Source organism: Pezoporus flaviventris, unplaced genomic scaffold (assembly GCF_033815535.1).
Source record: "Pezoporus flaviventris isolate CSIRO_AGI_PZ_B2104156 unplaced genomic scaffold, CSIRO_AGI_Pfla_v1 ptg000007l, whole genome shotgun sequence".
Taxonomy (NCBI): Eukaryota; Metazoa; Chordata; class Aves; order Psittaciformes; family Psittacidae; genus Pezoporus; species Pezoporus flaviventris.
This window is the reverse complement of record NW_026892555.1, coordinates 64707045-64724842: the sequence shown is the minus strand read 5'-3', so window position 1 is coordinate 64724842 and position 17798 is coordinate 64707045. Positions and strand designations below refer to the sequence as shown.

Genomic DNA, 17798 nt, shown 5'->3' with positions numbered 1-17798 from the left:
ATACTTTTACATCATAATATTCCAATGACAGTGTGATAATGGAGGAAGGTGACTGAAGCCATATTTCCCACTGACTCACATAGGCACATTGTGCTTAATATTCTCAGGCATTACAGAAGGGATTAGAATAAAATAAAAGGAAAAAAATACAGAGACAAAATGTACAGATTTATCTGCTGTCAAGTCCTTTCATTAGCTTGAAAACAAGTTTACTATGGATTTACACTGTGACTTACTATCTTCAGAATCCCAAAACTACTCCATTAGTAATAATAAGCTTATATGCACACTACATTAAAATAACTTAAGGATGAATAGTTCAACTTTACCACTTTTTTTAGGACTGGATTCAATAACAGAAATTGGACTCAGCTGTATGGATTTTTCAAGGATATTATAGACCATATTTCCACAGACATTTTTATTGTTGCTAGTCTTCTAAAACATCCAAAAAGTTGTGCTTTTAACTGAGTAGTTTCTTCTGTTTATTAGTTTGTGTGAATATTTTTTCCTGTTATGTGAACTGCCAGACAATAGTTTCATTCTTGCTATTATAGATAAAAGTTTATTTGAATGCTACTTCTTGAGTATTTAACTCCCACTAAAGTCAGCTGTGGTAGAATTGTGTGTGTTTGTAATTCAGAAGGGGCTTTGCACAAAGGCGGTTCAGAGGATTCCGCTATATAATTCTTTGTGACTGTTGTAAAAAGATATAAACAATTTATTCGCAATGATCAACTTTCCAAATTCAGCATAAGAAAGTTAAATGACGCGTTCATATATGTTCACCAATAGTATTGTGTAAGTCAAATGATTTACTATGAAAAAATCCAAAGGTAGATTTTTATTCCTCCATTACCACATTTTGCAGCTCTAACAAGAATCTAAAAAAAATGTATGACTCAATGAAACGACACAATTTAGTTTACAGGCATTAAGAGCGACTAAACATGGAAAAATAGAAATATAATTATGCAGTCACTTTGCTGACAATAATAATAATTTAAATCCAAGTGAGATTTCAGTGTTTTATGGGAAATCTTATATATTTGGGGGTTTTTGGTTTTTGGTTTGGTTTTTTCTTTACCTCAAACCCCCAGGTCCTAGAGCTGAAGTAATAAGTATTCCACATTTCATTATTTTATAAATGAAGCCCTCTCTCCCAGACTTTTAGCATAAAATTTGTCATGAAAGAAGTTCAAAAATTAGAAGACAAATGAAAAACTCACCAAAGAAAAAAAGAATAAAATCTCATGATCTGTAGAAACAGAGCTGAGCACAACACCAGAGGTTTTACGTTTGGGTTTGGTTTTCTTATCCCAGAAGAAACATGTGATGAGAATAATATTCTTCCTACCTGGTAGAAGAACAAGTAAGGAAAGAAAGAAGAAATATATCCCTTAGCTTCTCCCTATCACTGTCTCTCACTGCCCTGTCAGTGGGACTGTGCCTCACCTGCATTTCAGCAGCTGCCTACCAGAGGACCCTGCCAGCAGGGAGGCTGTGTCTGGAGCAACCTTCTTCCTGGGCACAAAAGCCACCTCCTCTGTGTGCAGCCACCCATTAGAAAATACAAAAAGTGGCAAAATGTGGCTGAAATCTCCCTCTACAGGCTCACACAACCCAAAGCTCAGGGAAAATAGCGTTCGTATGCTGGAGCCTGCCTCTAGGTGAAAGTCTCTGTGTCCCCTCTCACAGAGCGGCGAGGAAGAGGGAATGGGAGGTATCTCTCCCCCTACCTGATGGAGCTGTGCAGAAAAAGGAGGTGAGGGGCACAGTACTGGAGAGTGAGAGGCAATGTAGGGACGTGGCTGTGTTGCCTAGAGGTTAAGTCACTCTGCTGGGAATACATTTCTGTCTCTGCTCCCAAGGTTTCATGCTGTGTTTGTGCTGTGCTGTCACGAGCAGAAGCAACTCCATCTTAGGTACACCGAAAAAGGCAAGGGTGTCCACCTTCTGTGAGCAGCTGCAGTTTTAGGACTGCTCAGGGAGGGTGTCACAGCCCGAGTCCTTCAAGGACGTGGGGTAGGAGCCTGCTGGGGTCAGCATCCCAAACACAGTCAGGCATAATCTCCTCACCCCTGGGAAGGCTGAAACCTTTCTAGACATAAGTAAAGACAACACATGGTTTCTTGGGTGAGTTTAAGGTCAAAAAAGAGCATGATCCTGAAGCCAAGTGATCTCAAGGATAAGAAGCCGAGTAAGATGATCTCAAGGATAAGAATCTGAGTAAGACTTTTCTACTCATTTACATCTTGTCCTTTTCTTGAATACAGCTCTAAGCTCTTTCAGAAAGCTTGCAGGGAGGTCCTGATACCTGGAGAACTGTCCTTTCTGAAGAGGTTTTGTTTTTTTTCCCCAAAGAGCAACACAAAAACAGGGTACCACACTGAAGCCCATCTGGTTTATGATGTGAATCCAGAACATATGGAAAGCCCCCCACTCAGGGACCAGGTCCTAAAGTTCTGCCAGACCTGTGGTAAACACCCACTATCCAGAGACACAGTAACAGCTTTGCATATCTCTTGGTACCCATTTTAAAGCTTCTTTCCCCTTAAGGCACACTGCAAATGCTTTAACTATCAGGTTCATCCAAAGTCACAGCAGAAATAAGAAATACGCCTATATTAAGGGGTGCAAAAACCTCGTCCACTTCCTTAAAACGTGCGAGAGAAAGAAATGCTGTAAGATAATGTTCCCCCCACCCCTTTCTCTTGCAAAACTAGACCCAACAGATTTCTGCCAGAATGGCAGTGGTGCACGGCCTGCCATTGAAATGGGCAAAGTGCTCCTCGCCAAAATCAGCGGGGTGCTCTGTGCCAGAACAATGTCCCGATGTGCTGGCAGCCAGCAGGAACCCATTTCCATGTGAGTCACCTACCAGGCTGCAGGTGCTGGAGGCCTATGGAAAGTTGAATCCTAGCCACTAACAGCTAATGTAATCATGTTGCTTGCTCAGATCTCCTGCTGATAAATGCACCCAGTTACTCCTAACTGTCTCCCTTACAAAATAACACCTTCCAGGACACCTACCTCTTCAATAGTTTTTAACCACGCTGCAGCTGCACAAGAAAATCCATTCATCAATTATAAATCAATTGAGGAAGAGAAATCTGCAGTTCGCTTGATTGCCCTTGTCCCTGCAACTCACTGATCCAGCTACAGAAACTTTCCAGCCTGCCAGGTCTGATTATTTATTTATTTACATTATTATTATTGTTGTTGTTATTATATTGATAAAACAATAAGAAGAATTACAATAATTCAGGGTTTGAACCAATCATTCCTTCTTTTGCAGAAAGTAACAGCAGCAGTAATACACTAGCAGTGATCTTCCCTCTGGTGGGAGAAGGAGAGAGATGAAGAGAGAAACGTGTTGTTTTGTGTGAGAGAGAAAGAGATTGTTTTGTGTTCCACAAAAGGCGATGCAAGTATGGTGGGCCAGATGCAGCCTCTAGCTACAGCCCCCCTCTCTGATTGCAGGGGACTTTAAATAGGTAGCTATTCCCGAGAAAAAGCTCTACTCCTCCTTGCCTATTAATGTTGTCAATTCCTAACCCTCTCCTTCCAAGCAAAGATTTGCATTATGCGAGGCTGCTTTTAACAAGGAAAGCATCTGCAAAAGTTTGCTTTAGACAGCTTGTTGCTCGACGGTGAACCTACTTAAAAAAAAAAACAAACACAACTGCCTAGATACGGAGTGAATGCAGGCTGGAAATATTAGAAAGACTGGTAAAGACTTTGGGAAATAATAGCTGTATTTTCGATAACGCGGAATGGGGGTGTTGGGGGAGGAGGTTGGAGGATTACTATATCAAAGGCTGGGGGGAAATATAATAATAATAGTAATAATAGTAACAACAACAATAACAACTCCGAGAGGAAAGGGAATGGTTTTTCTCTCCCCTGTTAAAGCAGTTTTGCAGGTATTTTTCCTCCTTTATTAAACTAATCACTGTTAATATCAAGGTATGCTAGTATTTCTCAAGCTAAACGAGTAGCAGGACAACTGGATATTTTACTCTTTTTTTGGTGTTGAGTGTGCCGAGGTGACTAAATTTGCCTTGTTGAGCCTTGTAAAATCCTGACTTAATCATGTAAACTTCTGTGTAAGCAAAATAGACGAAACTTCAAAGGGTCAAAAACCCTTTAGGGATTTGCGAGGAGACGCCAGCAATAGATCCTAATCTGCCTCCAGAATCCTGGCTGTATTTATCCAAGGAACTGGTACCAGCAAACTCTCGAAGGTAGAGATAGTGGGTTGATTCAGCCTTTATCCCCTTAGAGAGTATTGGCTTTGTGAGGCTCTAGGCAGCGCTTCAACGCCAGGGGATCTTGCCCAAACCCTCTAAAAATGAAGTACAGGAGTAATTTGAGATAATGACTTTGTAACAGGCTTGGGCAGACCTTGGACAGAAGAAGTGAGAGATGTTATCACTCCAGCATTCCTCTTAAAATGCAGTTTTTCCCCCTGCTTATTCCCAGTTAGTCAAAGCTACATTAACATTCCATCCAGGGCTGCTAAACAGAATCTTAATTAGTCCTGATACTCTTGTGCAAGGGGTTTATTCATTGCACTCTTAACTAATGGTTGCTGTCAGAGTATTTTTTTTCTTCTTTGGGTTCTTTGGGGATATCGTGTTCTGCTGCAAAGCATGACAGAAATGTAATGTGCGTGCAAAAAAAAAAAAAGCTTGCAGATCTGACATCTTGAGACTGAGGCTGACTCCAGCCTTGCCTAATGGCGAAACATTGTTAGGACTAATGAGAATAACTTCACCAATAGAAATATCTCTGCCTCTTTTTTATCTTAAATTTTAATGGTACACACTCTCTCGCTCTTTTTTTTTTTTTTCTTTTTTTTTTTCCCCGGTGACAGAAAGCGACACAAACTTGTTACTGTTTTGAAGCAGTTCACGCAATTCCCACTAAATTTGCAGCCTTCTGTACTTTGCATTAGCCACCCGTGGCTCGGTATTTAATGAGAGAGTCTGTAGGTGGAGAATTAACAAGTTACTAAACGGCCGGTTGCTCCGGCAGGAGCCTTTTTTCTCTGCGTTATACTGTATTTGTAACCCCGCGTTGCATTCATTCCTCCCTCTGACAGACACAAACACATACAGACACCCCTCACATACACACACACCCTCACACCCCACTTTACAAGCACACAAGGGTCTCTCTCCCCGCAACTCGCCGACACGGAGTGGCTCCTGTGCCAGAGAGGCGCCCATTTGTGTTCTGTACACATTTGATGTGAGCATCCCTCAAGGCTATTTGCGGCTCGGGCTGAATCGTGACAACGAACAGCCACAGCAGACCCCACTAAAACCAAGTAGAGGGGCAGTAGGGACGCCTCGCCATCCCTGCTGCCCTGAGGCTGCCGTTCCTTTCACCAGCCGCTGCAGAAAGGCGTTATTTGCCTGTAAATCTGCGTTCAGCTACACCGATCTCGGAAACAGATTTATAAGACTATAAATTACCGTTTCTTTCTTTCGGGTTGGGAGAAGAAAATGAAGAGGAGACGGGAAAAAAAAAAAAAAAAAAGGGTGGGCTCTCCTGCAAATAGGAGGTCCGTGTTACTTAGCTGCTGCTCACCCCTGTTAAAGGCTCCTTCCCATAAGCTTGCGTAACATTGATTACTCACAAAGAGTTCACAATAACTATCATGTAGCTAAACTAATTGAGACAATCATGCTAAGTTATAGTCAGTCTAAAAGGTACCATTGATGTGGTAATGCCTATAGAAAGTCAGACATGCGACTCACTACCATTTAATTGCTCCTTTAAACCTGTTATTACAACGTTAACTGGCTTAAGTATATATTGCTGCCTTTTATTGCCTTGATGTGACAAATTAAAACATACACTCTGGAAGCGGCATTCATTTGCGTACGGAGTTGCAGGAAAAAGGGAGCCGGGCTATGTCAAACCTGTCAGGATGAATTAATTTTAAAACTTGCATTTTGCACTGCAATTCCCACTGCAGTTTTGTTGCACGGGGGAAATATTTTTATATATAAAACATATTACTATTATACATAATACTATCTACGTGTATTCCATCTCACGCAGATCTGCCATAAGAAGAGCCCCACCGCTCTAAAAATGTGCTTTTGCCTGCGAGACCTCGCCTGACGCTAAATTAATAGGAGAGCTGGAAGGAAGCTGGAAGGGGGGGAACGGTGGAGTTTCTACCTCGGCTCAACACCACTGGCCTTTACGATGCTGAGGTGGTGGTGGAGCAGGAAGGGGCTTTCCAGTGCTTCCCTCGCCCTTAGAGGCCAGGTCCCGGGCCTGGGGAGGAGGGAGTTCTTCACGCCCCAAGACCCGGGAACAAGGCGGCAGCCCCACTCCCTGAGGGCTGTCCCTTCGCTGCTCTTCTCCACGAGGAATCTCTACCGGGCTCCCGCAAGGAAGGAAAAAATAAAATGTAATAACCAGTTCTTACTTCCCCATCCCCAGGGCTGAGCCGCGCTCGGGATCTTTTAAATGCACGAGATTTCGGCTCTCCCGCCCGGCACCGAGCCGTTCCCTGCACATCCTACGCTGGCTGGGCGGGGGTTCCGCGGGCTCCAGGTAAAGCGCTCCCTTCTCTTCCCTCCCTTTCCCTTCCCCAGGGCTATGGTGAAGGCATTGAGATGTCAGGGGGGTTAAAATGTCCCACTCGCCTTCTCCCTTGATCTCGGGGAAAGAGGTAAGAGTTGCTGGCACCTTTACGGGACTCAGACCTGCTGCGGCTGCGAGAAGCGTTGGCCCCCGCTAACTTTGATCGGCCTTATTCATCCCAGCTGCGCTCTATTTGTTTGTCATTTCGCCCTTTTTTCCCCCAGAATCGTTATTTATGTTCTGAAAAGTGAAAAGTGCCTCGGTTTGACTTTACATGGACTCTCGCAAACGAGAGGGGACATCTCCCTCCTTCCCCTCTCTGCGAGGGAGCTGCCAAAAGAGAGGGGGAAAAACTGTTTCAATCATTATCAAATCAGCTTTGCATTCATTACTCCAGAGCATTAACTAATTACCAGATCAGAGAGAAGAAAAAATAAATATTCCTTTAAATAACTGAAGGTAATTATAACCCTGTTGTTGACACTAACGATTAATAATTGATCAGAAGTTATACACAATAAATTGTCAATTTATCTCCCCATACAAATGCACATTTTTTTATTTTTTTTTCCCCTGGGCGATTTGTAAGAGCCGGAGCAGCGACAGTATCCACACACAGCCGCCGCACGAGGAGCATACTAGTATTACTGAGTTTGGAGGGTTTTTTCCCTCTGAAATAATCGGGAGTATTTTGAAATCCCCCTTCACGGATAATACAAGTTCGGGTGGAGCAGAAGTGACTTTCGCTGCCGGCCTGCGCTTCTGCCTTTCCAAGGAGGGCAGGGCCGGGGTGACAGGCCCGTCCTCCGCTTCTTTTTCTTTCAGTCCCCAGATCCAGAGAGGAGAAAAGTTAATGGTGCCCGTCCCACCCCCCAGAGGCAAAGCGGCCGCGTTCCTCCGTCCCCTACTTAGGCTCAGGGAAAATGCAGCCTGCTCGGCCCGGATTGGATGTGAAATAGTGTCATTCCTCCGTGAGTCACGGTTGAGGAGGATGGGGGGGGAGGGTCGAAGTAAGGGGGGATACGGGTCCAGATTGAGGGAGCCCAGCTGTCACCTCTGCCAGGGAGCTCACAGGTAAAATGCTCCCCCAGCGCCTGTCACTGTCCGCAGCCCCGAGGTGCGGGCATGTATCCTGCCGGTCGCCCCTTCCCTCTGTACTTTCAATAAAGACTGCTTCAGAGCCGCCGAGTAATAGCCAGGGATTAGGTGCATGGGTGCTTTGAATATTCACCGAGGATCCCTTTGTTTCTTAACTTTTTTTTTTTTTCCCTTTCTTTTATTTCTTTAGAAGCCGGAAGCATACCCGAGTTATTAGCTACTGGATTAAAAACAAAGAGATGAACATCATATTACTTAATAGGCAGTATTACTGCTAATAGCAATTTTTTTTTACCATTATTACTCAGTACTTACAATAGAACGGCTCTTTTAGACTACCTGGATCATGAGAAGTTTGCCCAAGCACATGAGAAATGTCTGAATGCAGAAGGCAAAGAATCGACCTTCATGTAAATTCGTCTTTTTTTTTCCTTTGCCCTTTTTTTTTTTTTTTCCCAAAAAGGTAATAAGCAATAAGATACTCCCAGTATTGATTACATCCCTGCCATGGTTCCTCAGCGGCGCGGTGAGTCTGAACCGCCTTTAAGTGAGATGTAACATGTGACGGAGGCAGAAACTTTCAGTGGCGAGAGGGGTTGGGTTTTTCTTTTTTACCCTGTGAGGCTGGGCCCAGAGAAGCCGGGTCGAGCCGAGACGGTCCGCTCCAGGCTGTCGGTCCCGCTCCCACTACTCGCAAAGCGGCTCCCATCTGCCCATCGGGAACTAATTGATGGCCCATTAGGGGGGTGGGTGCCGCCAGGTACAGTTAAATCAGACGCTGCACCTTGCAATTTGGTGGTAATGGTTTTGTTGCTATTTCTCCCCCGCCGCATCCTCCCGCTCTCTTACAGGGGCTAAAATGCAAATGAAACGCAGTTTAAAATTAACTTTCCCCTTAGCAGGGCCCGTTCCCCTCCAGCCGGGAGCTGGTGCACAGCAGCAATTCCCACGTCTGTCTGTCTATCTGCTGCCGGCCTGCGCTGCATGTTACCTCCGTCCTCATCCCTTCCCCCAATCTCCAGCTAAACAAAGGTGGGCGACGATTTTTTCCGCTCTCCAAGGCAGTTGGTGAGCAGCTTTCCTGAAACAATAACTCTTTTATTGAGAACAAATGTTGACATTTGCAGGGAGCGAGGAAAAAAACAGCCCAGGAAGTGCAAAGTGGAAAGCGACCCTCTTCCTATTTGACGACACCGCCAATTCCTCCGGGATCCCACCTGAGATTAAAGCCTGAATTTCAATAAATCAGCTCTAATGAAACCTCTGGCCCCGAAGAGGGGAGGGTTTGTCTTTCCCTCTCCGAAACGAGCACAGAAAAGAGAGGAGTGGGTGGGGAGTGAGTAAATATAGAAAGGGGTGTGTGGTTTTAATCCCAGTGGGCTGATTACTATCGTTATGAAATAAACTGTACACCAACTGATGTATTTTATCGTTCATCCCTCTTTCTCCCTATACTGAAACAGTCACATTGTTTGTGCCAACAATCTTGCAAGGCTACACTTCCCTCCTGCTTTCAATTTTGATAATTAAATCTCAAATGACGTTGAATATGCAGTTCTTGCCCATTAATTTCTGTTTTGAAAAAGTAAGTTTATTTGCCAAATCGTTTGGGTGTCGCCCATCTGCATCCATGAACAGTTCGTGAATTTCTCAGAGGATGAGAGAAGTCCACTGGGTTTTACATACATAGTGAATAGTTAAAAGCGAGTTTTCCAGGTCTTTCTACTTTTCTTTCCAGAAAGAAATCCAGGTCTAAATACTAGTAAGGGTGGGTAAATTATGGAAATCTTTTATAAGTCTTTGGGCGTATAAACATCAAAGGAATGTCGTTAGCCTTTTTAATCTCTGCCACAGCTTTTGGTTTTTACCAATGGAAATGTGCACGTTGTGTCCAACAGAGACCTGAAACATAAAACGTGGGTGGTGGGGGTGGATGGGTTAGGAGGAAGAGGGGGGGAAAGAAAGTCCAGGCGTCTCTCCCGGCACAAGAAGTCCCTCGGTAAAATCTTCCTCAAGTGCACAGTAAAGGCGGCCAAGGAAGTTTACAGTAAGTATTTGCATCTACATCGTATGCTAAATTGGAGGGGAAAAGCTGAATTATTTCTTAGCTGTTTCTCTAATTGTACTACACACTGCACTCAGATACAAATGCATTTTACCTCAATGAGAAACAGAATGTTACAGGAGCAGAGAAACAACATTCTACAAACAACGTCAGAAGAGTAGGCCTCCAGCTGCAAAGATCTTCAGTGTTTTCTATTTAGCTAGATGGATTCCAGAGTTTTCCAGAATTAAAATATTAATTTCTGCACTATCAGCTGAAAAACACATGCACTTTTTCAGCCAGTTAGAACTCTGTATAGGGGTAAAATACGAAGGACGTCTGTGGAGGGTGTGCAGGGGAAGATGGACCATGGGAATTGTGCGTATATATTTAAGAAAAACAGCTTCCTTTTCCCCTATTTAATACAATCACAACATATTTCCTGACTCCAGACTAGCACAGATCCTTATCCAGTGAACATTCCCAAGGCTGATGCCTGAAGTATCTAAGATCACTTTCAAATGCCCTTTCTAACAAGACCTGAGCAAGAGGCCACTAATTTTCACTGAACAAAAAGCCACTGGAGAGAGATCCGTTTGTCAATATCAACTGGTCCAGCAATTTCCCATCTTCAGACACATCAGCCTATCTGAGCTGGCAGATGTTTAGACAAGATTTTATAAATTGTTCAATATCAGACCATAATGAACCCCAACTGACCATTCCAAAGCAGCTAAAAGCATTCAGGATCTCCCCTGCTGGGATCTAATAATGCTCTCAAGCTGGAACATTATTAATCATGGAATAAAATAGATGAGCCTCTTGAAAAATAAGTGTATGATTGATTAAAGGGCAATCTAAGAAGCTATTATTCTTGTTTTATAACCGTAAGTTATATTCACTCAATTTATCTTTTGGGGAAAATAAATGATTGTTCGTTTCTTTTCTGAAATTATATTATATGAGGATTTCCATTATTTTACTGAAAATGAAACTGATCAGCTAGCTGATTTTATGAGCCCAACCAAAGTGAATTTCCAATATGACTGTAAAGGTACAGTTTACGGATATAAGGAAAAAAGGGGGGAAAATAATAAAAAACAGGAATTGGACTTTTCTATCTTCCTTCTCCCGGCCCCCTTTTGCATATTTTAGCTAGAAGCAGAAACAAAGAAATTAGAAATAAGCCATAGCTGATTATAATAATTCTTTTTTTTTTTTTCTCCTTAGAAATGGTGGAGTTAAAGAACGTTAACTCAAATAAAGAGCTACTTCACACCCAACATAGTTTATAAGAAACATGCATGTATTCACATCACTCTCCCTCCGCATATGCATGCATATATACAAATACTATTTGCATACATGTGTGTATTTAAAGCTTAAGTATAACGGAACAACCCAGAAGGAATTAATTAATGCAAGGCATATCTTTGCAACATATTTAAATTACTTACTCATTTTATGGTCTAAGCTCTACTAGAGAAATTACAACTTTCGTCATTTTCTAAATAGTAGATTACTATTTGGAGGGAAATGAACAAAAACCACCATATTGTTGCAGACTAGTCTGTTTTTATTTACAATTAGAGATATAAATTAGTAAAGAATTCTCGTTAAACAACCAAAGATTGTATAACCATCAACATTTCAAATAAAAACCAGGCAAAATTTATTTACAAAAAGTTCAGATTCCATTGCAATACAACTTGCATAAATTACTAGAAGCTTTATATCGTTACAAAAATAAATATCAAATTTGTTTCCACTTTGTAAGGACTCAAGTTCTCCAATCACGTCTTTATTATCTCTACTGTATACATATTTTACAAATAAATTTTACAATAAATCCTATCACACCTATCGAATAGATACCGTGGCAATGAAGTGATCAATTCAAGATATCCTGAGAAAAACAGATCTGTTTTCAAAAGTCACACATACATTGGGGAAGCTATACTATACCAGCAAACTCACGTATGTCCAACAAAATTCTGGTTTAATAATTAGAGTCTGAAGATCTAATAGTGCTCTGTGGTCTTCTTTTATACAGTGGCACCACATGTGATCCGGATTTAGAGATTTGTTATATATATTAGCTCGGGGAGAGATGATGGCTTGCTGACTTTTTTCAAAGCAATTGTGACACCTACCTGTGGACCAAGGAAAAAACCAGATCATCCAAAAATCCTTCAATCACACTCTAACACCATTAAACGGAGGAAACGATAAAAAAAAAGGGGGGGGGGGGAATGGGGGAAATTACACATCTAATTTCTTCTAACAAAAGAATTAGTAAAAAGAAAAAGAAAAATCGTAGAGACGAGGGGTTTTGTTGTTTATTTAGCCCTAAAGAGTGAAGGTATGAAGCGTGCCATTGCTAGCCAGACAAGAGGCAATCCACAGATAACATGCCCTGCTTAAGATGTATGTCGGTCTCTAATAGTTGTCCCTTTTTATTTTAAATATACGGTCACTGTGGGAAGCCTCACTCTGAATGTACAATTTTAGCACTGCCACGTGAGCACAAGCACTTTGTTTTTAAACAATAATGCCTTCAAAGATTTTATTTTTTCTCCCCTAAAGCTCTTTCCATAACATTTAAATAGCCCTTACAGCTTTGCCTTACAAAAGCGAAGAGCAGGCAAGGTGAGGGAACTGTCTAACTTGGCTTTCAAATTGAGACAAACACGAGAAAGAAAAGTCATAATGAGAGGTTTACAAAACCAGAAGAAAAGAGTGTCTTACTTCATAATCAGGCTCTTCAGTAATGAAGTAAGAAATTAACGTTAAACATGTCTAGAGCTGTGCAGCATGTCTGAGACCTGGTGCCAAATGACCAGTGTAATAGAAAATGTTCTCACTTACTTGCATTGCTGTGTGATTGCACTTCTATAGGTATGGTTGTACTCCTACTGTGCAGACTTCAGTGGGATCTGTCAAAATATAACCATCAGTTAGTCACAGGACACAGCCAGCTAACTAGATTATACAGTGTGTGTAGGTCCCAGCCTTCACTCTCAGCTAGGTCATTTAAAAGGCTGGCCAGTATTTTATAATTACCCGTATCTCGAGTATTTTGTTAGAGTAAGATGAGTATTATATTAAAGCAAAACTTTTTTTTGGGGGGAGGGGGGGTTTAAAAATGTCATGCTCCACGTAATTTCATGTCCAAGGTCAGCAATTATCTGAACCCAAAGCTGCAGAAACCTGTGAGAATACTGGAAACAAAGATAGCAAACCAGTTCGTCGGAGGGAAGGGGGGGGGGGGGGGAATATAATAGGCCCAATGACACCAGTGCTGTATGGATATCTTTGTGTGGACTTTTTTCTTTTTAAAAAATATGACTTTTAAAAGCTTCCTCTGCATCCTGTGAAACTGGTCTAAAAGCGGTCTTTTGTATTTCCTCTAGCGGTTCTTAGAGACAGGTGCGATACGACGGCGACACCGTTTTTAATCCCTGGATCGTACTAATGCCCATCTTCCCTCGGCGGTGGCAGCGGTGACAGCGCTCTCGCTGATTTCTCCAGAGGAGGCTTCGGTATTTACAGCGTAGAAAAGACTTGTACGGGTCAGGGAAGGGGGGGCAGGTAGAAAGGGGAAGAAAGCGGCAAAATCAAGTCACCTACCTTTCTTAGAGTCATAACTAGAGGGCCTGTAATGTTGTTCTAGCTGGTTAGTGATCGTTTTCAAAGAGTCACTGCTCTGTTTGTGAACAGAGCTGGCGTTTAGGACAGTCTGGCTTAGTCCCTCGTTTGAAGCCACTGCTGCGGAGTTGTATCTCAGGATTCCCTGGCTCTGGAGAGCGTTAAAGTTCCCATAGTTTGTATAATTGCTATAAAAAGGTGAGGTGTAATAAATATGCCTTCCCAGGAGGGAGGAGGACGAGTAGGCAGCGCTGTGCGGGGCGGAGGCAGGGGTGGCCGAAGAGAGAGGCGCCGGCTGGCACCCTTGACCCAGGGTCTGGCTCTTGAGGTCCGACGTGGCGATTTCAGCCAGCGACCAGAGCTTGGGCTTGCTGGCCGGCGTCGGAGGCCCGGGCGAGGAGCGGCCGCTCAGCGCCGCCTTGCTGGCGCTGCGGGCGGCGTCGGCGTGCGGGTGGCCGAGCAGAGGGGCCTCCACGGCGGCCAGCGGCGAGGAGGTGGAGGTCTTGGCCGGCGGGTCGCGCTCCCCTCCGCCACCGCCGTCGTCCTCCTCGATGTCCTCTTCTTCCTCCTCGTCCTCGTCCTCCTCCTCTTCTTCGATGTCCTCGTACTTGTCCTTGCACTCCGAGCCTGACTCGCAGAGGGGGTCGCCCGCTCGGCAAGGCAGCTTCTCGCCGTCCGACTCGGCGGAGCAGGAGTGGTCCGTCAGCGAGTCGACTTGCAAGCTGATCCCTGCAAGGGTCCGCCGGGCCCAGAAAGACAAGAGTCAGTGAGGGGGAGGGAGCGGCAAAAAAAGCCCAGAGAGGGCTAGAGGCAAGCACTGCCGCCACCACAGCAGCAGGCAGAGACGCTAGGCGTCCCGGCCTGTTCCCTACAATCCCCTTTGCAGGAGCACCCATCCCCGCTGCTAGCACCGCCGCGGTACCACACGCTGTCCCTTCTGCCCCCTCCACGGCTCCGTCACCCGCCGCACCCTACCCGCTCCGGCTACCGGCACTGCGCGGGTACAAGCGGCCGGAGGGAGCAGCCGGAGGAGACGGGATGGGTCACGTTTTGGGGTCGCTTTTGTTAAATACCGCCCCCCACGTACACCCTCCCCCCCTTTTCTTCTGTCCCGCTTCCCGGGGGAACTCTAAGGGATGGAATGGGAGTACCCCTCCACGGCAGCAGTCACCCTCTCCCACCTTCGTCCTCCGCGGAGGTTTCGTTGCTCTCGGGCATCTTGTCGGGACTCTCCTCTTTACTCCTCGCCCCTTCGCCTTCGTCGTCATCCTCGTCCTCGCTCTTGTTCCGCGGGGCCCAGGTCATCTTGTTCTCCTTCTTGAGCCTCCGACGGGCATTGGCAAACCAGGTGGAGACCTGGGTGAGGGTCATCTTCGTGATGATGGCCAGCATGATCTTCTCCCCCTTGGTGGGGTAGGGGTTCTTGCGGTGCTCCTGCAGCCAGGCCTTCAGCGTGGCCGTGGCGTCGCGGGTGGCATTTTTCCTGTACGCAGGGTCGTTGAGCTGGTAGGGGTAGGCAGGGCTGCCGTACGGGTGGTAGCTGATGGCTCCGGTCATCCCCGTCGTATGGGCGTCGTAAGGGGAGCCCTGGACAGAACAAAACGGTGGGGTTGGCAATTTGTTATTGCTGATAGCCATTAGTAAGTTGTCAAGGCGAGATCGGTGGTTATATTTGTATTTCCCCTGGATGGTGTCTTGTATCCATATTCTATGAGGGGGAGAAGCGGCACCCAAAGGCCATTAAGTTGAGATCTCCCCCCCTCCTCCGCCCAACACACAGACACAGGCACACGCGCTTAAAATAGGCGATGTTTTAATCTTTCTGACTAATTTGAAAAACCTTTAATTGAATATTTCCCAATATAATTTTTTGAACCGCATAGACATTTTAAAGGCCCTACAGGTAGTGTCTTGATATCTACATTTCTCTCAAAGGTTCAAAAGATGTTTCCTTTTTTGCTATAGAAAATACAACAAAGCCTCCACTTAGCAATTTACTGCACTAATGCATTGCAAATCCAATTTGCAAATCAGAAGATATGCACCGTTTCGAATTGTTCAAATGCGATGTAATTAGCATTTTAATTCGCCCTTTAACGTTTAAATTGCACTTATTTAAGTCTGCATAATTCAAGAAAAGTTAAAGATATCGCTAACGAACTTGCTAACTTTCAGCACGTCTCTGAATCCCCCAGCTCGGGCAGTCACAGGAGCAACATCAGCCGATATACCCCGAGCACAACCTCGCTGCAACTTCCAGACACTCGCCTACTGCTTCTCAACAGGAAAACCAAGTAAGCGAGATCCTCAGATCGTTCATACCACCCCAAATAAAGACCTCATGACAATTTCTGCACCGCGTTTTACAGACAGAAAGCAAGTAGTTTCCCTGTCACTTTGCAGGGAGAGCGAACTACCCTGCTGCCATCCCCTCTCAGGATCTCGGCAGCGGCTCCAGACTCAAATTCCGGGTACAGGTCTTTGTGTATACGACTAGATACGTGTCTGACTCTGGGCGTGTGTGTTTATAAAACTATATAACCACCTAGACATGCAGCTTATTTATATAGTTTATGGTTTTATTTATATAGTTTATGCACAGAATACACACACGCAATCGCAAATGCTCCTTTTAACTAATAATAATAAGAAAGTGAAATCCAAAACTGCGGACACCACAACCATCTTGGGCTAAAGACAAGCTCACAGATCGCAAACAGATGCTCCTTTTCATTCCTAAAATCCAGTTAAACCATTAGCACAAAACACACTGAAAGTAAATAAAACCACACGGGGATAAAGCCCGCAGCGCCTCTAAACACCGACTTAAAAAGAGAGGGGGAAAGAGATAGAAAGAGACAGAAGGGGGGAGGGAGAGAGAAAAAGAAAGAGAAACCCTCCCCTATACTACTACAGCGAAAAATAAGGAGAAAAAAAAGGAGAGAAAGTGGGGAGGGGGGAATGAAGGTACCCAACCTAACTGACTGAAGCGATCCATATTTCTTTACTCAGGGCACCCGCCCGGCTTCACGAACCGCGGGACGAGCCCGGGTCCCAGGCCTGCCGGCACCACACTCGGCTGGAGCGCGGAGTGAACGGGGTGCCCCGGCCCGCCGCTCCGCCCGGCTCGGCTCGGTTCAGCTCGGCCGGGCTGGGCGCGTCCCCGACGGCCCCAGCCAGGCTGCGGAGCAGCGCGCAGCGCGATGTGGTGTAGTGCGCGGCTGGCGGCAGCAACACGGAGGCGGCGGAGGTGCGGGGCGCCCGGCTGTGCGGCGTGATGTCGGGGACTGATGGTAAGTGTGTGAGGAGAGAGGCTGAAGATGATGAGGATGAGAATGCGGATGCTAATGAAGAAGGAGAGGATTTCTCTTCGGTAGTTACCATGTAGGAGGGGAATCCCGTGGCGGGGTCTGTGGAGTACTGGAGAGGGCTGGTGAAGCCTGTGGCCGCAGCCTGGGCGGTGAAAGCTGCCGATCCCGGGTAAGGGCTGAACGCCGATCCCGACGAAGACCTAGCCAGCTCCTCGCTCCTGGGGGCCGCCAGCGCCGAAGCCCCGTACGCCGGGCAGGAGTACAGAGCCAGCGAGCCGGGGGGCTGGTAGAGGTAACCCTGAGGATAGGACATAGCTTGCACTGGCGTGCACAGGAGCAGGGAGGGGGCGAGGGTGACCGGCCCTGCTGCTGCCGCTGCTCCTGGCGCTGCTTTCGTGCTCTCCCTCTCCCTCCCTCCCTCCCTCTCTCTCTCTCCCGCCCGCCCGCCCTCTCTCTCTTTCTCTCCCTCTCTCCGGTTGGCTCTGTGCAGTTATGTAGAGAATCAGAATTGTTATATGCTCCCCCCGTGCGCACCCAGTCAGAATAAAAACAGGAGAAAAGGAGGGGGGAAAAAATAAAAAAAGAACAGCCCCTAAAAAAGGAAATTAAATAGAGCAGTTAGAAATCTAACCGGGAGGGCAAGGGCATCTGCGGGAGACGGAAGAGGAGAGGGTTAATAAAAAGATAAAGAGATGGAAAGGGAAAGAAACAGAAGGGGAAAAGGGAAGGGGGGAGGGGGGGAGAGAGAGAGAGAAGCGAGCCCCCGAAATCAGAAAAGTGGCTGCTGCATATGAAGTTCTCCCCGCCAGCCAGCCAGCTCCCCCAGCGCCTGCGAGCCTGTATTTTGGGGGAAGTATAGAGTCTGAAGTGAAGAGTTGAGGGAAGGAGCACTCGAGTTTCTGAGGGACATTGGAAAACGGAGCTGTCCGTCACCGCTGCTCATCTGCATAGCACGGCAGGCCCGCCCCCTCCCGCTCCGGCCCCGTCTCCTCCCGAGGCCGGCAGACAGGCAAGGAAGCAGCGAAGGCAGGCTTTGTAATGTAAGCCAGCCTCTCCGGCTGCGAGCACGCTGCTGAAGCCAAACGATG

At 45.8% G+C, this 17798-nt stretch overlaps 1 protein-coding gene and 1 long non-coding RNA gene across 2 annotated transcripts; one reads left to right on the top strand and one right to left on the bottom strand.

Moving 5' to 3' along the window:
• Positions 1–8580: 8580 nt before the first annotated feature.
• LOC133266388 (uncharacterized) lies at positions 8581–8967 on the top strand. The gene is made up of 2 exons (XR_009742358.1): positions 8581–8739; positions 8835–8967. It is a non-coding gene; the product is annotated as an uncharacterized LOC133266388 (long non-coding RNA).
• A 2337-nt stretch (positions 8968–11304) lies between these two features.
• On the bottom strand, positions 11305–17221 carry IRX2 (iroquois homeobox 2). Its single transcript, XM_061449014.1, has 5 exons — positions 16781–17221; positions 14581–14986; positions 13382–14128; positions 12620–12687; positions 11305–11904 (listed from the first exon to the last, which is right to left on the bottom strand). The coding sequence occupies exons 1-4, from the start codon at positions 17021–17023 to the stop codon at positions 12644–12646; spliced, it is 1440 nt and encodes a 479-aa protein (XP_061304998.1). The 5' UTR covers positions 17024–17221; the 3' UTR covers positions 11305–11904; positions 12620–12643.
• Between the last annotated feature and the right edge of the window lie 577 nt (positions 17222–17798).

Excerpts from the sequence above, each read along its gene's own strand:
- IRX2 (XM_061449014.1), bottom strand. The coding sequence starts at position 17,023 with ATGTCCTATCCTCAGGGTTACCTCTACCAGCCCCCCGGCTCGCTGGCT. Across the intron at positions 14,129-14,580 it reads AACCTCCGCGGAGGACGAAG|GGATCAGCTTGCAAGTCGAC; the intron begins GTGGGAGAGGGT and ends GGACCCTTGCAG. Across the intron at positions 12,688-13,381 it reads TAGTTATGACTCTAAGAAAG|ATCCCACTGAAGTCTGCACA; the intron begins GTAGGTGACTTG and ends ATATTTTGACAG.